Consider the following 20,958-nt stretch of genomic DNA (forward strand, 5'->3'; position numbering starts at 1 on the left):
GATGCTGGGTATGTGCATCTTTATTTTTGTCAGATTTTATAGAGGTTTATCAATCTTAAGTTATTTTTAAGAACAGGCTTTATTTCTTTGATTTCTCTCTTTTTCTATTTTCAATTTCATTGATTCCTTTTCTTTCTCATTTTCTTCCTCTGCTTGCTTTGGGCTTATTTTCCTTATAATACTCTCTTGAATTAGGTTATTTAAGATCTTAACCTTTTTAAAATTTTTAGTTATGGTAAAATACATACAGAATTTATGACCTTGACTATTTTTAAGTGGGTATTTCAGTAATGTTAATTACATTCTCAATGTTGTGTAACCAATCTATAGAATGCTTTTCACTTATGAAGTGTTTTGTGCTATAAATTTATTTCAGTAGCACCTTTACTGTATCCCATAAGCTTTAATATCTTATATTTTTATTTTCATAAATGTTTATATATTTAAAATCTTCTCTGAAACTTTCTTTTGGATCTTGGGTAATTTAGTTGTGATTAATAGCTCTGTGTTTAGAAGTTTTTCTGTTGTCTTTTCCTACCATTGATTTTAGTTTGATTCTCCTATGGTTAAAGCATACACCGTAATTTTGAATCTTTAAAATTTGTTGATTCATGGGCTGGTGCCGTGGCTCACTTGGTTAATCATCTGCCTGTGATGCCGGCATCCCATATGGGCGCCGGGTTCTAGTCCCGGTTGCTCCTCTTCCAGTCCAACTCTTTGCTGTGCCCCGGGAGGGCAGTGGAGGATGGACCAAGTGCTTGGGCGCCTGCACCTGCGTGGGAGACCAGGAAGAGGCACCTGGCTCCTGGCTTCGGATTGGTGCAGCGCCGGCCGTGGCAGCCATTAGGGGAGTGAACCAACAGAAGGAAGACCTTTCTCTCCGTCTCTCTCTCACTGTCTATAACTCTCTCTCTCTCTGTCTCACTCTCACTGTCTAACTCTATCTGTCAAAAAAAAAAAAGCTTAAAAAATTTTGTTGATTCTTTTTTTTTTTTGGCCAGGCAGACATCCCTATGGGTGCCGGTTCAAGTCCTGGCTGCTCCACTTACACTCCAGCTCCCTGCTAATGAGCCTGGGATGGGAAGGCAGCAGAGGATGGCCCAAATGCTTGGGTCCTTGCACCCATGTTGAGACTGGAAGGAAGCTCCTGGCACCTGGCTTCGGATCAGCCCAGTTCTGGCCCTTGAGGCCATTTGAGGAGTGGGCCAGTGGATGGAAGACCTTTCTGTCTCCCTCTCTTGCTCTGTAACTCTGCCTTTCATAGATTATTTATTTATTTATTTATATGAAAGGCCAAGTCAGGGAGAGGGAGAGACACAGAGAGACAATGAGAGAGAAGGGGATTGATCTTCTATCCACTGGTTCACTTTCCAGATAGCTGCAATGGCCAGTGCTGGGCCAGACCAGAGCTGGGAGCCAGGAGCTTCTTCCAGGTCTCCCACGGGGAACCAGCTTCTTTCCAGATAAGAAAAAATACATCTTTTCATGCATATTGAATGATGTGTTGTGGCTCTTTTTGCCCTTTATAGCATTTTTGTCCCATTTATTTGTGTTTTCTTATTTTTCTATCCTCTTTTTTCATTCCTGTTTAAAACTTCTACCTTAGAGTTCTTCTCTTGTGATTACTTTCTGTACTGTCATATTGTCACTGTGTATAGTAACATCATAGTTAAGAATGCTGACTCTGAAGCCAAGCATCAGGGTTCAAATCCCAGGCCATTCACTTACTGGCTGTATAATCTTGTGCAAATTATTTGACCACTGCATGTTTTCTTATCTGTGCAGTGGGGTTAACAATTGTACCTTGTACTTTGATCAACTTGTTTCTATATGTATAGGATTCTTGGCATAGTGCTTGGCACAGATAAGTGCTCAGTGGGCACTAGCAATAATTTTAATGCCATTGTTAATGTCTCTTCATATTTATTGTTCTTTTAAAAGATTTATTTATTTACTTGAAAGTGAGAGTTATACACAGAGAGAAGGAGAGGCAGAGAAAGAGAGAAAGAGGTCTTCCATCTGGTGATTCATTCCCCAGTTGGCTACAATGGCTGGAGCTGTGCCGATCCAAAGCCAGGAGCTTCTTCTGGGTCTCCCATGTGGGTACAGAGGCCCAAGGACTTGGGCCATCTTCTACTGATTTCCCAGGCTATCGCAGAGAGCTGGATCAGAAGTGGAGCAGGTGGGACTCAAACTGCCATTCATATGGGATTCTGGCACTGCAGGCTGCCGCTTTACCCGCTAAGCCACAGTGCCGGCCCCGAATTTGTTGTTGTAACTCTTCAAATATCTATGTGAGATGTTTGAGGGGGGGGCCTTTGACCCTTAAACTATAGCATGTCACAGGTGTTAAGTAAATGCTTGTCCAATAAGTGGATGAATGAGTCTAAATTAGCTTCTTTTATTTAGAAAACTAAAGAAGTATGTGAAATAACTGAAGCTAACAGGACCGAGGTTTTCTTTTCTTTTCTTTTCTTTTTTTTTTTTTTTTTGGACAGGCAGAGTGGAGAGTGAGAGAGAGAGAGAGAGACAGAGAGAAAAGTCTTCCTTTACCATTGGTTCACCCTCCAATGGCCGCTGTGGCTGGCGCACCACACTGATCCGAAGCCAGGAGCCAGGTGCTTCTCCTGGTCTCCCATGCGGGTGCAGGGCCCAAGGACTTGGGCCATCCTCCACTGCACTCCCGGGCCACAGTAGAGAGCTGGCCTGGAAGAGGGGCAACCGGGACAGAATCCGGTGCCCCGACCGGGACTAGAACCCAGTGTGCTGGCGCCGTAGGTGGAGGATTAGCCTAGTCAGCCGCAGCGCCGGCCAGGTTTTCATTTTTTAACATATATTTATTTATTTGAAAGGCACAGTTATAGAGAGGCAGAGAGAGAGAACAGTGAGAAGTCTTCCATCTGCTGGTTCACTCCCCAAGTGGCTGCAACAGCTGGATCTAGGCCAATCTGAAGCTAGGAGACAGGAGCTTTTCTTCTGAGTCTCTCACGTGAGTGCAGTCTCCCAAGGACTTGGTCCATCTTCTACTGTTTTCCCAGCCCATAGCAGAGAGCTGTATCAGAAATGGAGCAGCCGGTAATTGAACTGGCGCCCATAGGGGAGGCTGGCACGCAGGCAGTGGCTTTACCCACTACAGTCCAGTTCCGGTCCCAGGGCCTAGGTTTTCAGGGCTCTTAACAGCACAGCTGCTTACATTCTGTTTTGTAGTTCCCTGTTTTAATTGCATATGTTATTTTGTTCAAATTAGAGTAGAAAAATCTATACGAACAGTGGTAATGAATTCTTAATAAACATATTGTTAGCTTACAGAAGCTTCCAAGAAAGTATTACCTAATTAGAGCTCTGTCCTCTGTATTCCTTTGTACCTCTAACTGTAGAAAGTTACTTGGGGACTGGAAAGGCTGAAAGAATCTGCTTCCTGAAGAAGGCTTAGATTGATCAGCAGAGGGTGCTCTAACATTGTGTTTTAAAGGGTGAGGTTTCTTGTTAGCACAGCTGGTATTCACACTTTGTCACTTATATGTTAGAATGATTTTGAGAGAACAATTCTTGGGTCTTGTATTGAATACACTGCTAAACGCTAATATTGGTATAAGTTTTAGGTATTCAGGTGCAAAATTTAGAAAACTTTTGCAAGTGTATAAATGGGAAATTTATTTTGCCTAAATTAACATATTTTCAGGATGGATTGTGAAAATAAGTAGGAACTACCTTTTTTTTTACGATTTATTTATTTATTTGAAAGGCAGAGTTAGGGTGAGACAGTTATTCTGAAAACTTTTTTAATATGATTTATTTAGTTATTTGAAAGAGAGAGAGAGAGAGAGAGATCTTCCTTTCTGCTGGTTCACTCCTCAAATGGTCACAATAGCTGGGGCCAGGCCAGACTGAAGCCAGGATCTAGGAGCTTCTTCTGGGCTTCTCACATGGGTGCAGGGGCCCAAGCACTTGGGCTGTCCTCTTCTGCTTTCCCAAGCCATAGCAGAGATCAGGATGGGAAGTGGATGGAGCAGCTGGGATTCAAACCAGTGCCCATATGGGATGCCAAGATCACAGGCACCTGCTTTAACTGCCATGTCATAATGCCAGGCCCCAAAACTACTTTTTGATTTGGAAATAAAAAGCAAACATTGGGGCCAGCATTGTTTAAGTCATTGCTGCGATGCTGGCATCTCATTTGAGCTTCGGTTCAAGTACCAGCTGCTCCACTTCCTTTCCGTTTCCCTGCCAATGCACCTGCAAAAGCAGTGGAAGATGGCCCAAGTATGAAAGATCCTGCCACCAATGTGGGAGACCTGAATGGCATTCCAGGTTCCAGGTGCCTGGCCCAGCCCCAGCCATTGTGACCATTTAGGGAGTAAACTAGCAGATATAAGATCTCTCTCTGTCCCTCCCTCCCTCTCTAACTCTAACTTTCAATTAAATCTTTTTTTTAAAGCAAATATTTATGGGGATTGTGGATATAATAAAATGACTTCGAATTTAATATTAAAACTGAGTTCAACAGTAAATTTGAACAAAGTGCTTTAGTCAAAGCCATTTTATAATTTTTCTTTGAAAAGTATTTTAATATTTCAGTCAAATGCTATATGATTTTTCTCATTTCCAGTCATTTTTTTCCTTTTTATTAAGGTTGTGATTTGCTGGAGTTATATATTCTGTAAAACGGATTTTCAATTGTGAATTGTATAGTGTTTTATGTGTAGACTATCCCTGAGTAAAAATATGCTTAGAAAGCTGTGCAAACATTGTTCTCCACACCCATTGGTATTTGTGCCACTTGTAGAGAAAGGCAAAACTGATTGTGATCATGACCTTACTTTGATTTGCATTTGTAATTATACCTTTTTTAAATTCAGTGAAATGTAATCTTTTTGCCAGTGAGTCACTAATGGAGCAAATTTCAGAATAGGGTGCATTTATATCTGTGAAATGGACTGATGGCAGTAGTTCTCTAAGATGATAGGATTCTTTCTCTTCCTTTCTTAATTTCTTTCTCTGTCTCTCTCTCTCTTTCTTTCTTTCTCTCTTTCTCTCTCTCTCTCTCCCTCCCTCCCTCCCTTCCTTCATTCCTCCCTTCCTTCCTTTTTCAAGTTTTATTTATTTATTTAAAAAGCAGAGTTACGCAGAGGCAGAGAGAGAGAGAGAGAGAGAGAGAGGTCTTCCATCTGATGATTCACTCCTTAAATGGCCGCAGTGGAGAGAGAGAGAGAGAGAGAGAGAGAGAGAGATCTTCCATCTGATGATTCACTCCTTAAATGGCTGCAGTGGCTGGAGCTGAGCCGATCTGAAGTCAGGAGCCAGGAGCTTCTTCAGAGTCTCCCACCTAGGTGCAGGGGCCTAAGCACTTGGGCCATCTTCTACTGCTTTCCCAGACAGTAGCAGAGAGCAGGATCAGAAGTGGAGCAGCTGGGTCTCGAACTGGCACCTATATGGGATATTGGCACTGCAGGTAGCGGCTTTATCCACTACACCACAGCGCTGGCCCTGGTGAGGATGCTTTCAATGATAATCTTGGAATACCTGATTTGCTGACTGAATAAGAGATAGTTAAACTAGAATGAACTCCCTTCTGAGCCATATCCATTACAGCTCCACAGTGAGAACCACATGCACGTCAGTATATGTGAACAGTTAGTAATAGGACAAGGAAGAAGGAACTTCAACAAATAAATTTTAAAATACGTTCATTTTGAGTACTGAATTTGGGAAAGACTAGAACAGTGTAGAGAATAGAAAGAAAAAGTTAAAATGTGAAAATAGACCTAACATAAAATAATCTGATGTAGTCATTTTTAAAAAATAGGACAATAAATTGAGCCTTTAACTCACTGAGTCCTCCTATGGGACATACAAGTATTTCTACGCTTCTTTTTCTATAAAATTTAGATTAGATGGCAGGAATAGCAACATAACAGCCAAATGACTGCATTATGATTTACTACAGTTATGGTTTATGTGGTTTGTGTGTTGTGGGTTAGGGGCCTCCCGACAAAACCAAGTATCTGTTTAAAGGAGTTGTATAAATTAGTACTTTTGAATTCCTTGATGTAAGTCAGATTACAGTGTGTGTGTTTTTGTCAGTCGTGTTTTTTATATAGATTTTCTTGAATGGTAGTAGGTCAATCAGAATTCGGAAATCTGGGAACCAGTTAATTCAGATAGGACCTTTGTTGGGAATAATCTCATCAAATCATTCTGACATAAACATCTGCATTGAATCACATAAGAATTGTAGAGTTTTATAATAGATATAATGTTACTCCTAAGCTTTCCTGTTTCAATTTTATTTTTTCAATATTATTACATCATAATTATTAACCACTACATTATGAGAATTTAGGATGTTTATGTTAGTACTTTATATGCATTAAAATTTTTTTAAAGGTTTATTTATTTTCATTTGAGACAGAGTTACGGAGGGAAAGAGAGAGAGAGGTCTTCCATCTGCTGATTCACTCCCCAAATGGCTACAACGGCTGGAACTGGGCCAATCCAAAGCCAGGAACCAGGAGCTTCGAGCTTCATCTGGGTCTCCCACGTGGGTGTAGAGGCCCAGGCATTTGGGTCATATTCCGCTGCTTTCCCAGGCACATTATCAGGGAGATAGATTAGAAGTGGAGCACCCGGAACTAAAACCTGCACCCATATGGGATGCCAGTGCGGCAGGCGGAAGCTTAACCTAATACACCACAGCACCATGTATGAAATTTTTTTAAAAAGATTTATTTATTTATTTGAACGTCAGAGTTACAGAGAGAGAGACACACACAGACAGCAAGCGAGAGAAACCAGGGCTAGGCCAGGCCAAAGCCAGGAGCTTCTCCAGGTCTTACACATGGGTAGCCCCAACACTTGGGCCATCTTTTGCTTTTGTCGTCCATTAGCAGGGAGCTGGATCAGAAGCAGAGCATCTGGGGTACGAACAGTAGCCCATGTGGGATGCCAGTGTAGCAGGCAGTGTAACCTAACCTGCTCCACCACAAAGCTCACCTCCTATTTAAATTTAAATATAATTTTAGGTGTCAGAATTCATGGAATACAAGGAAAAAGGGTCATCATCATTTAACATAAGGATCAATGAACTTTTATAAAAAATACATTTTTAAAGTAATTTTGTATGTAATTTTAAAAAGTTAGAATAAAGTAGTAATGTGTTACAATTTTAATAAGAATTCTTTTTTTTTAACTTTTATTTAATGAATATAAATTTCCAAAGTACAGCTTATGGATTACAATGGCTTCCCCCCCATAACTTCCCTCCCACCCGCAACCCTCCCCTTTCCCACTCCCTCTCCCCTTCCATTCACATCAAGCATCATTTTCGATTCTCTTTATAAACAGAAGATCAGTTTAGCATACATTAAGTAAAGATTTCAACAGTTTGCTCCCACACAGAAACATAAAGTGAAAAATAATAGATGATTTTTTAAATGATGATGAAATCAGATCAGACCTATTGTCATGTTTAATCCCAGTGAGAGTCAAGTTGGGAATTGATAATTTCTTTTTTTTTTTTTTTACAGAAGATCAGTTTAGTATACATTAAGTAAAGATTTCAACAGTTTGCACCCCCATAGAAACACAAAGTGAAATATACTGTTTGAGTACTCGTTATAGCATTAAATCTCAATGTACAGCACATTAAGGACAGAGATCCTACATGAGGAGTAAGTGCACAGTGACTCTTGTTGTTGACTTTACAGATTGACACTCCTGTTTATGGCATCAGTAATCTCCCTATGCTCCAGTCATGAGTTTCCAAGGCTATGGAAGCCTTTTGAGTTCTCCGACTCTTATCTTGTTTAGACAAGGTCATAGTCAAAGACAATTTTAATAAGAATTCTAATGATCGTTAACATACAGTTTGAAGGTTTCTGAAATGGGCAGGATTCTCTGCATGCAGCTGACTGCTCATCAGTTTTTACATTCAGATGGGCCTCAAAGAGGTTCTAGCTTATCATTTCTTCTGGCTCTTCCTATACTTGATAGCAGTACTTGAAGAAATTTATAAAACATTTGTCAGCTCATTTTTTTTGTACTTTCTTTTTATGTTACCAGACACTAGTTAGAATGATCAGTCTAATATTTTTTCCTCATTTCTACATTATCTGATTCCTTTTGATCAATTTTGTATGCAAATCTGCATTTGGCATTACCTGCTGTCAAGTAAATTGTGTATAAATGACATAATAAATGAAAGAATACTGTCACATATCCTTTTATTTTCATTTTTACATTTTTATCTACTTGAAGGCATAGTTAGAGAGAGAGGAAAAGACATATAGAGAAATTTTCCATCTGCTGGTTCACTCCATAAATGGCTGAAACAGCTGGGGCTATGCCAGGCCAAAGCTAGGAGCCAGGAGCTTCTTCCAGGTTTCCTATGTGGGTGCAGGGGCCCAAGCATTTGGGTCATTTCCACTGCTTTATCAAGCCATTAGCAGGGAGCTGAATCTGAAGTGGAGTAGCCAGGTCTCATAACTGGCACCCATATGTGATGCCGGAGCTGCAGGCAACAGCTTAACCTGTTGTGCCACTATGCCGGCCCTGTACATATCATTTTAAGAAAATGGAATGGTACAGGTTCTTACCATAACAGAGCATGTGATAAAAAGTCCTTCTGTTAAATGACAAAATTAATGAGAATACCCTATGTTCCTTTTGTCCTTAGACATTTATTGTTTGTATATTTCTGTAAGTTTTTTGAAGGTTTATTTATTTGAAAGGCTGAATTACAGAGAGGGAGATGAGGTAGAGAGGGAGGGACAAACAGAGATGGAGAGAGAGAGAGAGAGAGAGAGAGAAAGGTCTTCCATCAGCTGGGTAACTTCAAATTTTAATTTAATATAAAAATATTTAATTTATTTAATATTAATATTTAATTCCATATCTCCAAAAGCCTTTTGAAGAAACTTTTATGTTTGCATCTTGGTCAGGATTACTCACTATGATTGCAGTTGGAAATATTTTCAAATCTTACAGCTCTTAAATCTAGAACTAAGTTAATAGTAGATAACATAGATAAAAAGCAGATTTTATATAATGTCATATATGCTTCTTTTTGCCTTTATTGGGAACACTATCTAATTCTAATTCACTAATTAGGCTGCCTCACTTTGGATCTTTTAGAAGGATAACTTAAAAAAATAAGGTTGGCCCATTGATTTCTGCAAGATTTGTATCATTGATTTTTATTGCGAAGTAACTTGTTTCAGTGTGAGTAATGGTTATTTAAGAAATGTTCTCTTGTTTAAGAAGACAAAATTTATTTCTTAAAAATAATATGAAGCATGCCAGCATTGTGCATAGTTGGTGAAATTGCCACCTGTGACACAGGCATCCCTTATGGATGCTGGTTTGTGTCCTGGCTGTTCTACTTCGAATCAGCTCCCTGCTACTGGCGTGGGAAAAGCAATGGAACTTGTCCCAAGTGATTGAACCCCTGCCACCCATGTGGAAGACCCAGATGAAGTTCCTGGCACCTGGCTCAGCTCTGGCTGTTGCAGCCATTTGGAGAGTAAACCAGCTAATAGAAGATTATTATTTCCCCTCCTTTCTCTAACTCTGACTTTCAAATAAATCTTTAAAAAAAAAAAAAAGAATCAGGTTTCAAAATAATACTCAGTAACTTGGAAGTATTGATGTTATAATTTGTGTGCTGAAAAGCAGGTTGAAGGATAGTTGTAAAGGATGTTCCTAATCTATATTTACATATATATGTATAGACAAAAGGCTAGAAATTTATACTGTATAATATTATTAGTATTAACATAGAACATGTGAATTGCATGGTTTTTAGGTGCTCATTTTGATTCTTAAAATTTTCTAAACTTTTAGGTTGATTTAAAATAAAAAATAAATTTAAAAGGAGAGAACAATCCAACATGGGAAGCTGGATACGCAGCAGACTCATAGAATGGCAGATGTCCTAAACAGCACACTGGCCTCAGAATCAGCCCTTAAGGCATTTGGATCTGGCTGAAGAGCCCATTAGAGTACTTTAGGCATGGAAAGCCAAGACACTCTGGCAAAAAAAAAAAAAAAAAAAAAAAAAAGAGGCGAGCCTAAATGAAAGATCTCTGTGAGTGAGATCCCAGTGGAAAGAATGGGCCATCAAAGGAGGTGCCTTTCTCTGAAGGGAGGAGAGAACTTCCACTTTGACTATGACCTTGTCTAAACAAGATAAGAGTCGGAGAACTCAAAAGGCTTCCATAGCCTTGGCAACTCATGACGAGCCTAGGGTGATTACTGACGCCATAAACAAGAGTGTCAATTGTTAAGTCAACAACAGGAGTCACTGTGCACTTACTTCCCATGTAGGATCTCTGTTCTTAATGTGTTGTACAATGTAAATTAATGCTGTAACTAGTACTCAAATAGTACTTTACATTTTGTGTTTCTGTGTGGGTATAAACGGTTGAAATCTTTACTTAATATATACTAAATTGATCTTCTGTATATAAAGATAATTGAAAATGAATCTTGATGTAATGGAATGGGAGAGGGAGAGGGAGTGGGAGATGGGAGGGTTGTGGGTGGGAGGGAAGTTATGGGGGGGGCACTGTAATCCAAAAGCTGTACTTTGGAAATTTATATTTATTAAATAAAAGTTTAAAAAAAGTACTCTGATTCAAAAAAAATAAATTTAAGTAAACTTCTAGATAAACAACTGTCATTTTAAAACTGGGGTGATAATTAGACACTGCAACACAGAGAAACAACAATGTCTTGTCATATTGTGCCTTTGAGTCCCACTGTGAATATGGATGATTCTGTGGGGGAATGAAGTGGTTAGAAGAAAGCCACCTAATACTTGCACAGGATTTCACAAAGGCCCTGGCTTATAACATTTGTTACCTTCTTTTGATCTGTGGTTAAAGCTACTGATATTTAGTGTTAGAATGTTTGCTGGCAATTTATTTTGAAGTTGTAGTAGCAATTTTCCATATTTTTTTTCTCTTAAAATATACTTTTTTATTTTTAGGCATTATCCAATTGGTTTGCTATTTGATCTTCTTGCATCAAGTTCAGCTCTTCCTTGGAACATCACAGTCCATTTTAAGGTATAATTTAAATAGCATTTCACATTTGTCCTACTTGTAGTGGTACTGCATTTATTGTAGAATTTGTTTTTTTAAAAATGAAGTTATTTATCTCTTTTTCAATGCCATTTTCTTGTTTATAAGCTTCCATTAGAGTTCATCTGTGAAATATTTTTAAATTTTGTCCTAATTCTTTGGAAAACCACTTTAACTTCTAGTGTCTTAAGTGCCTTTTTCTTTAGTAGAGTTGAAGAGACTGTTTAAAATTTTTAAGAGTTTTAAAAATTATATCCATTTTTAAAAGTCAGATATCCTGGGTGTTGATATGGGCATGGTGGTAAAAAGCAGGAGAACGTAACACTATTAATTCCTTTTTTTTTTTTTTTTTTTTTTTTGACAGAGTGGACAGTGAGAGAGAGAGACAGAGAGAAAGGTCTTCCTTTTCTGTTGGTTCACCCCCAATGGCCGCTGCGGCTGGCGTGCTGCGGCCAGCGCACCTCGCTGATCCTAAGCCAGGAGCCAGGTGCTTCCTCCTGGTCTCCCATGCGGGTGCAGGGCCCAAGTACTTGGACCATCCTCCACTGCCCTCCTGGGCCACAGCAGAGAGCTGGACTGGAAGAGGAGTGACCGGGACAGAATCTGGCGCCCCAACCGGGACTAGAACCTGGGGTGCCAGCGCCGCAGGCGGAGGATTAGCCTAGTGAGTTGTGGCGCCAGCCAACACTATTAATTCTTAAAGCTGTTTTGATCAAATTAGGAAGGATGAAACAGAAGTCCAAAGATAAGATGCCTGTTTTGAGAAGTGTTCGTGCTTGTATTTTTTAAGAATAGGCTAAAATCTGGGCACCTGGGGGCCGGCGCTGTGGCTCACTTGGTTAATCCTCCGCCTGCAGTGCCTGCATCCCATATGGGCTCCAGGTTCTAATCCCAGGTGCTCCTGTTCCAGTCCAGCTCTTTGCTGTGGCCCAGGAAGGCAGCGGAGGATGACCCAAATGCTTAGGCCTCTGCACCCACATGGGACACCAGGAGGAAGCACCTGGCTCCAGGCTTCAGATCGGCACAGTGCTGGCCATAGCGGCCATTTAGGGGATGAACTAACGGAAGGAAGACCTTTCTCTTTCTCATAGTCTTAACTCTGTCAAAAAAAAAAAAAAAAAAAAAATCCATGCAGCCTAATTTTGTCTCTGTGTATTATAATGTGCTGGTTCCTGTTTCCCCCAGCCACCTTGTTTCTGCTCCGTTCACCAAGCCCCGATTCACAAATACCATTGACAACTGGAAAGCACTTCTGCTGGTTGATCACTGGCAGGGATTCTCATGTTACAGTAGGTAGTGGGATGGAGACATGTAGAGTTTAAAAAAAGCATTTCAGACCGACGGTGCGGCTCACTTGGCTAATCCTCCATCTGCAGCGCCGGCACCCCGGGTTCTAGTCCCAGTTGGGGCGCTGGATTCTGTCCCGGTTGCTCCTCTTCCAGGCCAGCTCTCTGCTGTGGCCCGGGAGTGCAGTGGAGGATGGCCCAGGTGCTTGGGCCCTGCACCCCATGGGAGACCAGAGAAGCACCTGGCTCCTGGCTTCAGATCAACGCAGTGCACCGGCCGCAGCACGCCAGCCGTAGCGGCCATTGGGGGGTGAACCAAGGGAAGAAAGGAAGACCTTTCTCTCCATCTCTCTCTCTCTCACTGTCCACTCTGCCTGTCCAAAAAAAAAAAAAAAAAAAAAAAAACATTTCGGCTTCTAGTTTGCTTTCTTATAATAGGTATGTCTTCAGTGACACTACCTGAAAGCTTCTCAAGTGGTTTTCCTGATGCTTTTTTCATCTAGTTTTACTGAAAATGAGCTTGTATGTCGTGAGTGCTTGTTTCTCTATACAGTAGTACTAATGTTTCTTGTACAGTATTATGTTTTTTTTTTTTTTTTTTTTTTTTTTTTTTTTTTTGACAGGCAGAGTGGATAGTGAGAGAGAGACAGAGAGAAAGGTCTTCCTTTGCCGTTGGTTCACCCTCCAATGGCCGCCGCTGCAGCCGGCGCACCGCGCTGATCCTGGCAGGAGCCAGGAGCCAGGTGCTTTTCCTGGTCTCCCATGGGGTGCAGGGCCCAAGCACCTGGGCCATCCTCCACTGCACTCCCTGGCCATAGCAGAGAGCTGGCCTGGAAGAGGGGCAACCGGGACAGAATCCGGCGCCCCACAGTATTATGTTATTGAAGATCTTGGGTAACTGCAGACCATATAGATTGACCACATGGTTTCGATGTGCATGAATTTCAGTTACTCTAATACATGCACAGCATGGACTGTCTGTATGTACAACAATTTAACTTCAGTGTGGTTTGAAGATAAAACCACTTCAAACAAATTGAGAATAGAGGTCCCATATTGCTTAACAAGTCTTTTATCTTAACTTCAAAAAGCAATAAAATAATTCCAGTAGATAGATAACTTGTTTATTTTTTGCGTGTGAAATACTGTAAAAGACTAAAATTTGGGTTCGAATTTATCATAGCTATCCATCCATCCATTCATCCATTCAACAGTTATTGATCCTGCTGTATGCCAACTAGGCACTGTTATAGGAGCTTGGGATAAGTAAGTGGATGACACAAAGACATTCAGATACTCAAGACACTTCATACTACCTAGCTGATGCTATGTAAAAAGCTGTCTGTAGTTATTGATTACATGAGTCAATGGATTGTAGTAGTGATAGGCTTGATAACAAGCAGAGGGTCTCACAGTGATCTGTGTACCAAGAAACCCTTTTAAGGTGGCTGTCAGGTCAAATCTGCTCCATATATTACTGAGATGTTACTTGCCCTACCCACTGTGTTAAATTTTGCATTGATATGCAAAAACAATGATGGTTAAAACTGTTGGCACCTAGCACAAAGCAAGACAGTGCTCCAGACAATGCTGGTGGTCACTGCAGTCTGTACAACTATACATCTACAATATAAAGAATGTGAGGTTACTTAAGACTGTTCTCAGTGCAACAGTACAAGTTATTGATCTTATTCTTAGATGCATGTCATTTTAATACATTGGGATGAAATGGGAAATACATCTAAAGACCTTCTGTGGCATGCCAAGTGTGGTTGTCTTGAGGAAAAGCATATGTGCCTTTGTTTAGTTGCTAGCTGAACTAGCCACTTTTTCCTTAGAACGCCATTGTTTTACTTGAATGACTGACAGACAAGCTTTGCTTGTTCAGACTTGGGTGTGTATCCTTTGTTTTCTTGAAAATGAATGAGTGAACTCTTACTGCAAGGAAAATGATAACATTTATTGCCAATGATAAAATTTGAAGTTTTAAGTGAGAACTGAAATTTTGGAAAACACATACCAGTGTGATCTTGGCAGTTTTTATTTTTAAAGAACTCTCTGATCAGATTGGTTGTCTTAATAGCTGATTCAAAAAAAATTTTCATTAAGTGAAATGTTACTGACTTTTGAAGATCTACAGAGAATACCCATAAGTGTGAAAAGGCTCTTAAAATATACCTTTTTCCAACTCTGAGTATATATCGTGATGAGCTTAGCTTTATTATATATTTTAGTAAAAACAATATATCGCAAAATACTGAACAGAGATGCAAATCAGATAATCCATCTATCTTCTATTAAGATGTTAAAGAGATTGCAAAAATGTAAAATAATGCCAGTTGTTCCCTACTTTTTTTTTTTTAAAGAAACTTATTGTTCCAGAAAATACAGTTTTTTTCATTGAAATGAGGTTTTTTTAAATATATGAGTCCTCATATCTAATAAAGTAAATATCAATAGTATAAACCACATAAAAACAAGCTCTTTGGAGTCCCTAATAGATCATAACTTTTTCTTTCCAGTAGAAAGATTATTAGAAAAATCAGCTGTAAGAATCTGTCATTAATCATGACATTACAAAAGACATTTTAAGTTTTCTCTTAGTCTTTCTGATCCTTGCCTGTGTTGGAAGACAATTGTTGATGAGACTTTTTTCTATATACTGTACTAAGTTCCTTTTATTTAGATTTAGGGTTGTGTCTGGACCCAGCTTATATGAAAGGTTGCTTCAGGTATAAAATCAATAGCTTGGCCGGCGCTGCCATAGCTCAATAGGCTAATCCTCCGCCTGCGGCGCCGGCACTCTGAGTTCTTCTAGTCCCAGTCGGGGCACCAGATTCTGTCCCGGTTGCTCCTCTTCCAGTCCAGCTCTCTGCTGTGGCCCGGGAGTGCAGTGAAGGATGGCCCAAGTGCTTGGGCCCTGTACCCCATGGGAGACCAGGAGAAGCACCTGCCATCGGATCAGCGCGGTGCGCTGGCCACAGCAGCCTTTGGGGGGTGAACCAATGGAAAAGGAAGACCTTTCTCTCTGTCTCTCTCTCTCACTGTTCACTCTGCCTATCAAAAATAAAAATTAAAAAAAATCAATAGCTTGCAATGCTTAGTCTAGGCCTGCCTTATTGTGCTATCTTCTGGGTTTTGATTGATTATATTGAAACTGAATAAATGTCAGTTTGCAGAAAAGCAATACTTTTAGTGAAGAAATGTGTGTGTGTGTGTGTGTATCAGTGTCACCCCAAAAAAACAGTTTACTCAACAAATTGCATTTATCAAGCAATAGTTCTATCAGTTGATGTTCTGGTATGAATTTTATCTTTTACAGTATTGTATTGAGGATGCCACATGATGTTTGTGCTTTAACCAGGCTTCTTAGACTTTGTTTTATAGTTGTTTTCAAAGTTTTTTTAAATTAAATTTTGTGCAGCACTAAAGCCTTCAAGAGAACTTCCTTGATTTTGATCATTTGGAGTTCAGATTCAATTCTTGAAAACAATGCTTGTGAAGAAGTTTTCAAGTAGACATTTTTCTCTGATTTTTAATTGACATTGACTCCAGTGGTTTGAATAGGTTCTTCATGTCTATGGTAAATGTATGTTAGTATTTACAGTAGTGCTTCTCACATTTCAGAGTGTTTTCTTTAGAATTACGTGCTTATCTTGCTGAAATGCAGTTTCTGGGTGTAGGTTTCAGCCTGGCTTAGGGGTGTTGTGTTTCTAGGTTCACAGGTGATGTGAGGCTGTTGGTCCTTCAGGCCACATGTTGTATAACAAGAGTTTAGGGAAAACAAAGCTTTAAAAGTCAATAATAACCATATGTAGAACCAACAAATGTTTTAATGGGAATTTTTGCATTTTGTATTCTTGGAGAGAAATGATAGTAAAATGTTAACTGCTTTAAAATTCATAGATTTGGATATTTACTTTGCCATGTTTATTTTCCAAAACAGAAATGGAAGTGATGTCTACTTCAGGCTTTCCTTACGGGATTTGAGAGCATTTTCGAGACTTAAACTTGATTAGCTTACTTTAAAAAAATCTCATTTCTATCTCAAATATTCAAACTTACTTTGGAAGAGTTGAGAGTGGGCCGGTCGCAGCTGATTGATGTATGCTCACCTGGATTTGCCGATTGTTAACATGTTGCCACTCTCGCTTTATTTCCTACCCTCTGTTTCTGTTTTCTTGTTTTCCTTCTCCCCATTAATTCTATACATATGCTGTTTGCAAAGCTTAATTATAATCACAAAATTGCTCATTGTGTGTGGAATTTTTAAAAAAAGAGCAATATGATTTAGAAACTTTGTGAAGTCAGATGAAGGCAGTGGGCTCTTTTAAAGCTTCAGCTCTGTTGTGTAACCTAAATAAAACTTATTGAATAGAGTAAACAAATCCAGTCATGCTGTCGTGTTTCTCTTCTTTTTGCTCCTGGTAACATGATGCTAATTTGGTTTTGATAAGAACAGACATCTTAATTTAAAATTTTGACAGCAGTTATTAGGGGTAACAACTCATATTTGTTAGCAAAATGATGATCAGCATTAAGATAAGTACTTATGTGCCAAATTCTGCTGATCGCCAGGGACAAGACAAGTTAGGTTTTTGGACCAAGGCACTCTGTATTTCCTAGTCTGCTGGAAAGGACACTGTCATTGGACCTGTCTCTTCTTTGTGTATTGCTTGTATGACTGCCAAGCCTCTTTTCTGATGGACAGAGTCCTCTTGTTAGGCTAATTACAATGTTTGGTTCTTGGCCTTGCAAGAAATTGAACCGCTGTTGAATTTTCTTGCAAGTAAAATTTGCCCTATTTCTGCTGCTTCAATTAGTGTTGATGATAGAGGTCTGAAATAGCTTTCCTTGCTATAGCCTCTGCTTCATGAATTTCCCTTACTTCTACCACTGGGTTTGCCCCCCCCCCCCTTTTTTAGAAGATTTATTTATTTTTTTGAAAGTCAAAGTTACACAGAGAGGAGAGGCAGAGAGAGAGAGAGAGATCTTCCATCCGTTGGTTCACTCCCCAGTTGGCCATAATGGCCAGAGTTACGCCCATCCGAAGCTAGGAGCCTCCTGCAGGTCTCCCATATGGATGCAGGGCCGCAAGCATTTGGGCCATCTTCTATTGCTTTCCCAGACCATAGCAGAGAGCTGGATCGGAAGTGGAGCAGCTGGGACTCAAACTGGCGCCCATATGGGATGCTGGCACTGCAGGCGGCGGCTCTACCCACTGTGCCATAGCACCGGCCCCTGAGTTCCCTTCTCGGCTATAAATATTGGTAGCTGTTTGATATCGGCTATTTCTGTGAATGAAGTACCACTAATGTAACAACTTCAACAATTTAGATTTCTTCTTTCACAGTTTCTAGATTTAGATTCACCTGGATCCTTTGCTTAGGATTTCAAAGTGTGCAGTGAAGGTGTTTGCTTGGCTGCATTTTTATCCAGAAGCTTGACTGAGGAAGAACCGTTTGCGTGCTCAATGGTGTTGCTGGCAGATTCATTTCATTGTAGTGGTGGGATTGAGGGCCCTGTTGTCTTGTTGGCTGTCAGAGGTATTCTGCACCTAAAGAGTGCTTGCAGTTCTTGCCACGTGGCCTTTCCCAATTTAGCCTACTTCAGGTCAAGAGTCTAGAGCTAGTCTGCTAGCTGTCGAGACAGAACCTTACATAACATGACTTACTTACCAGTGAACATCCCATGACCATTGCTGTGTTCTTTTGATTAGAAGCAATATTTGGCCCACATTCAAGTGGCAAGAGATTATAGAAAAGTAGAAAGCATAGGAAGTAGAGATCATGGAGGCTCATATATTCTTAGAACTTGATGAAATAAGTTCTTTAGTTATTGATTTATTCATCAAATATTTATTGACCTTTTGGCTAGAATAGAGCACCCAGTATTCAATTTTTTTCCTGCAGATACAAATAGCTATAAAATAGGGCAGAATACATGAGGATGTTTCAGAAATTTCATGGAAGATGGGATTAAGACATAATGCACATTTTCTACAACCCTTTTCTGAAACCCCCTTGTTTCCAGCACAGGATGTTAGGAGAAAGGGAGAAAATAAGGTGAGCCCCATGTTTAGCACATCTCTGTGCTTTGGGACAGTTACTTGGCAGTGGCATGGGGAGCAGGACAGGGTGAGGATGGAGAGAATGGAGTTCTAGACTGCTGACATGTTGCTGAAACTTGCTAGGCAGAGTGTCGAAGTAACAGGAAGCCAAAGTATGTGTATGTTGGGGGCAGAGTGGGGGTGGGCTTGTTCTCAAAGGTTACTTGGCTGAGGGCTGTGTTACAGATGCCTAGGTGATACTCTGCCAGGCCTAGGAGGAAATAAATGTTAGACAAGGTGCTGTGGATCCATTAAAAACAAACTGCTGAAAATGAATTGTAAGAGGAAATTTTGAAAGCAGCCAGAAAAATAACATAAAAAGGAGTGGTGATGTGATTGATGACTAGATTCTCATTGAATTTCGTGTAGTGATTGAGATACCGCTTGGGTTGCCTGTATCATATTGGAGTGCTTGGGTTTAAGTCTTGGCTCTAGCTCTTTTTTTTTTTTTTTTTTTTTTTTTTTAGATTTTATTTATTATTTATTTGAGAGGTAGAGGTACAGACAGTGAGAGGAAGAAACAGAGAGGTTTTTCATTTGCTGATTCACTCCCCAAATGGCCGCAATGGCCAGAGCTAGGCTGATCCGTAGCCAGGAGCTTCCTCCAGATCTCACATGTGGATGCAGGGGCCCAAGTACTTGGGCCGTCCTCTACTGCTTTCCCAGGCCATAGCAGAGAGCTGGATTGGAAGAGGAGCAGCTGGAACATGGAACAGGAGCCGGCACCCATATGGGATGCTGGTGCTGCAGGTGGAGGATTAACCTACTGCACCACAGTGCCGGCCCCACCAGCTCTTGCTCTTTTTTTTTTTTTTTTTTTTTTTTTAATTTGAAAAACAGAGTTACAGAGAGAGGTAGAGACAGAAAGAGAGGTCTTCCATCTGCAGGTACTCCCCAGATGGCTGCAACGGCCAGAGGTGTGCCGATTCAAAGCCAGGAGTCAGGAGCTTCCTCCAGGTCTCCCGTGCGGGTGCAGGGGCCCAAGGAATTGGGTCACCTTCTCCTGCTTTCCCAGGCCACAGCAGATAGCTGGATTGGAAGTAGAGCAGCCGGGACTAGAACCCTCGCCCATAAGGGATGCCGGCACTTCAGGCCAGGGCTTTAACCCACTGCACTACAGCACCGGCCCCAGCTCTTGCTCTTGTTTGTAGCCTCCTGCTAATGCAGACCATAGGAGGCAGCGGGTGATGGCATGTGAAGTAATGGGATCTCTGCCATCCACATGGGGAGACTTAGGTTGAGTTCCAAGCTTCTGGCCTTGGCCTGACTCTGCCTTTCAAAAAATAAATAAGTAAAAATTTTTGAGTAGTAACAAAGGTATAGAGATAATGAAGTGGCATCTTAAAACACTATTAAAAACAAGAAGCAGAAATGAAGAGCATCAGAAATGGTACATATATGGCAAACATAGAAGATCAACTCTTTCCCACTGGCATTCTGGCCTAGTGGGTAAACCTACTGCCTGAGATGCTGGCATCCAAAATAGGTGCTGGTTCGAGTCCTGGCTGCTCCACTTCTGATCCAGTTCCCTGCTGTTGGCTTGGGAAAAGCAGCAGCAGATGACCCAAGTGCTTGGGCTCTTGACACCCATGTTGGAGACCCAGATAAAGCTCTTGGTCTCTGGTATCGGCCTAGCTCACTCTTGGCCATGGTGGCCATCTGGGTAGTGGACCAGTGGATAGAAGGTCTCTCTCTCTCTCTCTCTCTCTTTCTGTCTCTCTAACTTTGACTTTCAAATAAATAAATATTTTTTAAAAAGCTCTTTTAATTTCTTGAAAGGAGAAAAACTATTTAGAAAAATATGACGGATTTTCAAAAAGTTCATAAAAATGCATATTTTAAAAATTTTATTCATTTTAAAGGCACATAGAGACAGAGAAGTCTACCACCCACTGGGTCATTTTCCAAATGCCCACAGTGGCTGGGGTTGGGCTAGGTTGAACCAGGAGTTGGGAACTTAATCCAGGTCTCCCATGTGGTTGGAAGGCACTCAGCTATGGAGCTCATCACCTGCTGCCTAATAGGTGCAGCACTAGCAGGAACCTGGAATCAGGAGAGACACTGGAATTCAAACCTAGGCACTCCTGTGTGGGATACAGGTATCCCAAGCAGCGTCATATGCCTACTCTTACATTCTCTTCTTTTTTTTTTTTTTTAAAGATTTATTTATTTTATTTGAAAGGCAGAGTTGCAGAGAGACAGAGGCAGAGAGAGAGAGAGAAGAGAGGTCTTCTACCTGCTGGTTACTCCCCAGATGGCCACAATGGCCAAAGCTGAGCCGATCCAAAGCCAGGAGCCAGGAGCGTCTTCTGGTCCTCCCACATGGGTACAGGGGCCCAAGCACTTGGGCCGTCTTCCACTGATTTCCCAGGCCATAAGCAGAGAGCTGAATTGGAAGAGGATCAGCCAGGACACAAACTGGCACCGATATGGGATTCCGGGACTCAGTTGGTGGCATTACCTTCTATGCCACAGTGCCGGC

At 40.8% G+C, this 20,958-nt stretch overlaps 1 protein-coding gene across 30 annotated transcripts in view; it reads left to right on the plus strand.

Moving 5' to 3' along the window:
* ATG5 (autophagy related 5) overlaps positions 1 to 20,958 on the plus strand; it is a 189,024-nt gene that overhangs the window by 31,152 nt on the left and 136,914 nt on the right. For 27 of the 30 annotated variants that reach the window (XR_016233818.1, XR_016233815.1, XR_016233817.1 and 24 more), the window contains one exon: positions 10,988 to 11,066. Coding sequence is in view for 22 of the 30 variants with exons in the window: in XM_070073740.2 (XP_069929841.1) it covers positions 10,988 to 11,066 (79 nt within the window). In the remaining 8 variants the exon portion in view is untranslated. Of the gene's footprint in view, positions 1 to 2,852; positions 2,990 to 10,987; positions 11,067 to 20,958 lie in introns of those variants that run through there. The other 3 variants (XM_089332798.1, XM_089332797.1, XM_089332791.1) reach the window with 2 other exon arrangements.

Source organism: Oryctolagus cuniculus, chromosome 5 (genome assembly GCF_051225735.1).
Source record: "Oryctolagus cuniculus isolate XC-2025 breed Fujian yellow rabbit chromosome 5, ASM5122573v1, whole genome shotgun sequence".
Lineage (NCBI taxonomy): Eukaryota > Metazoa > Chordata > Mammalia > Lagomorpha > Leporidae > Oryctolagus > Oryctolagus cuniculus.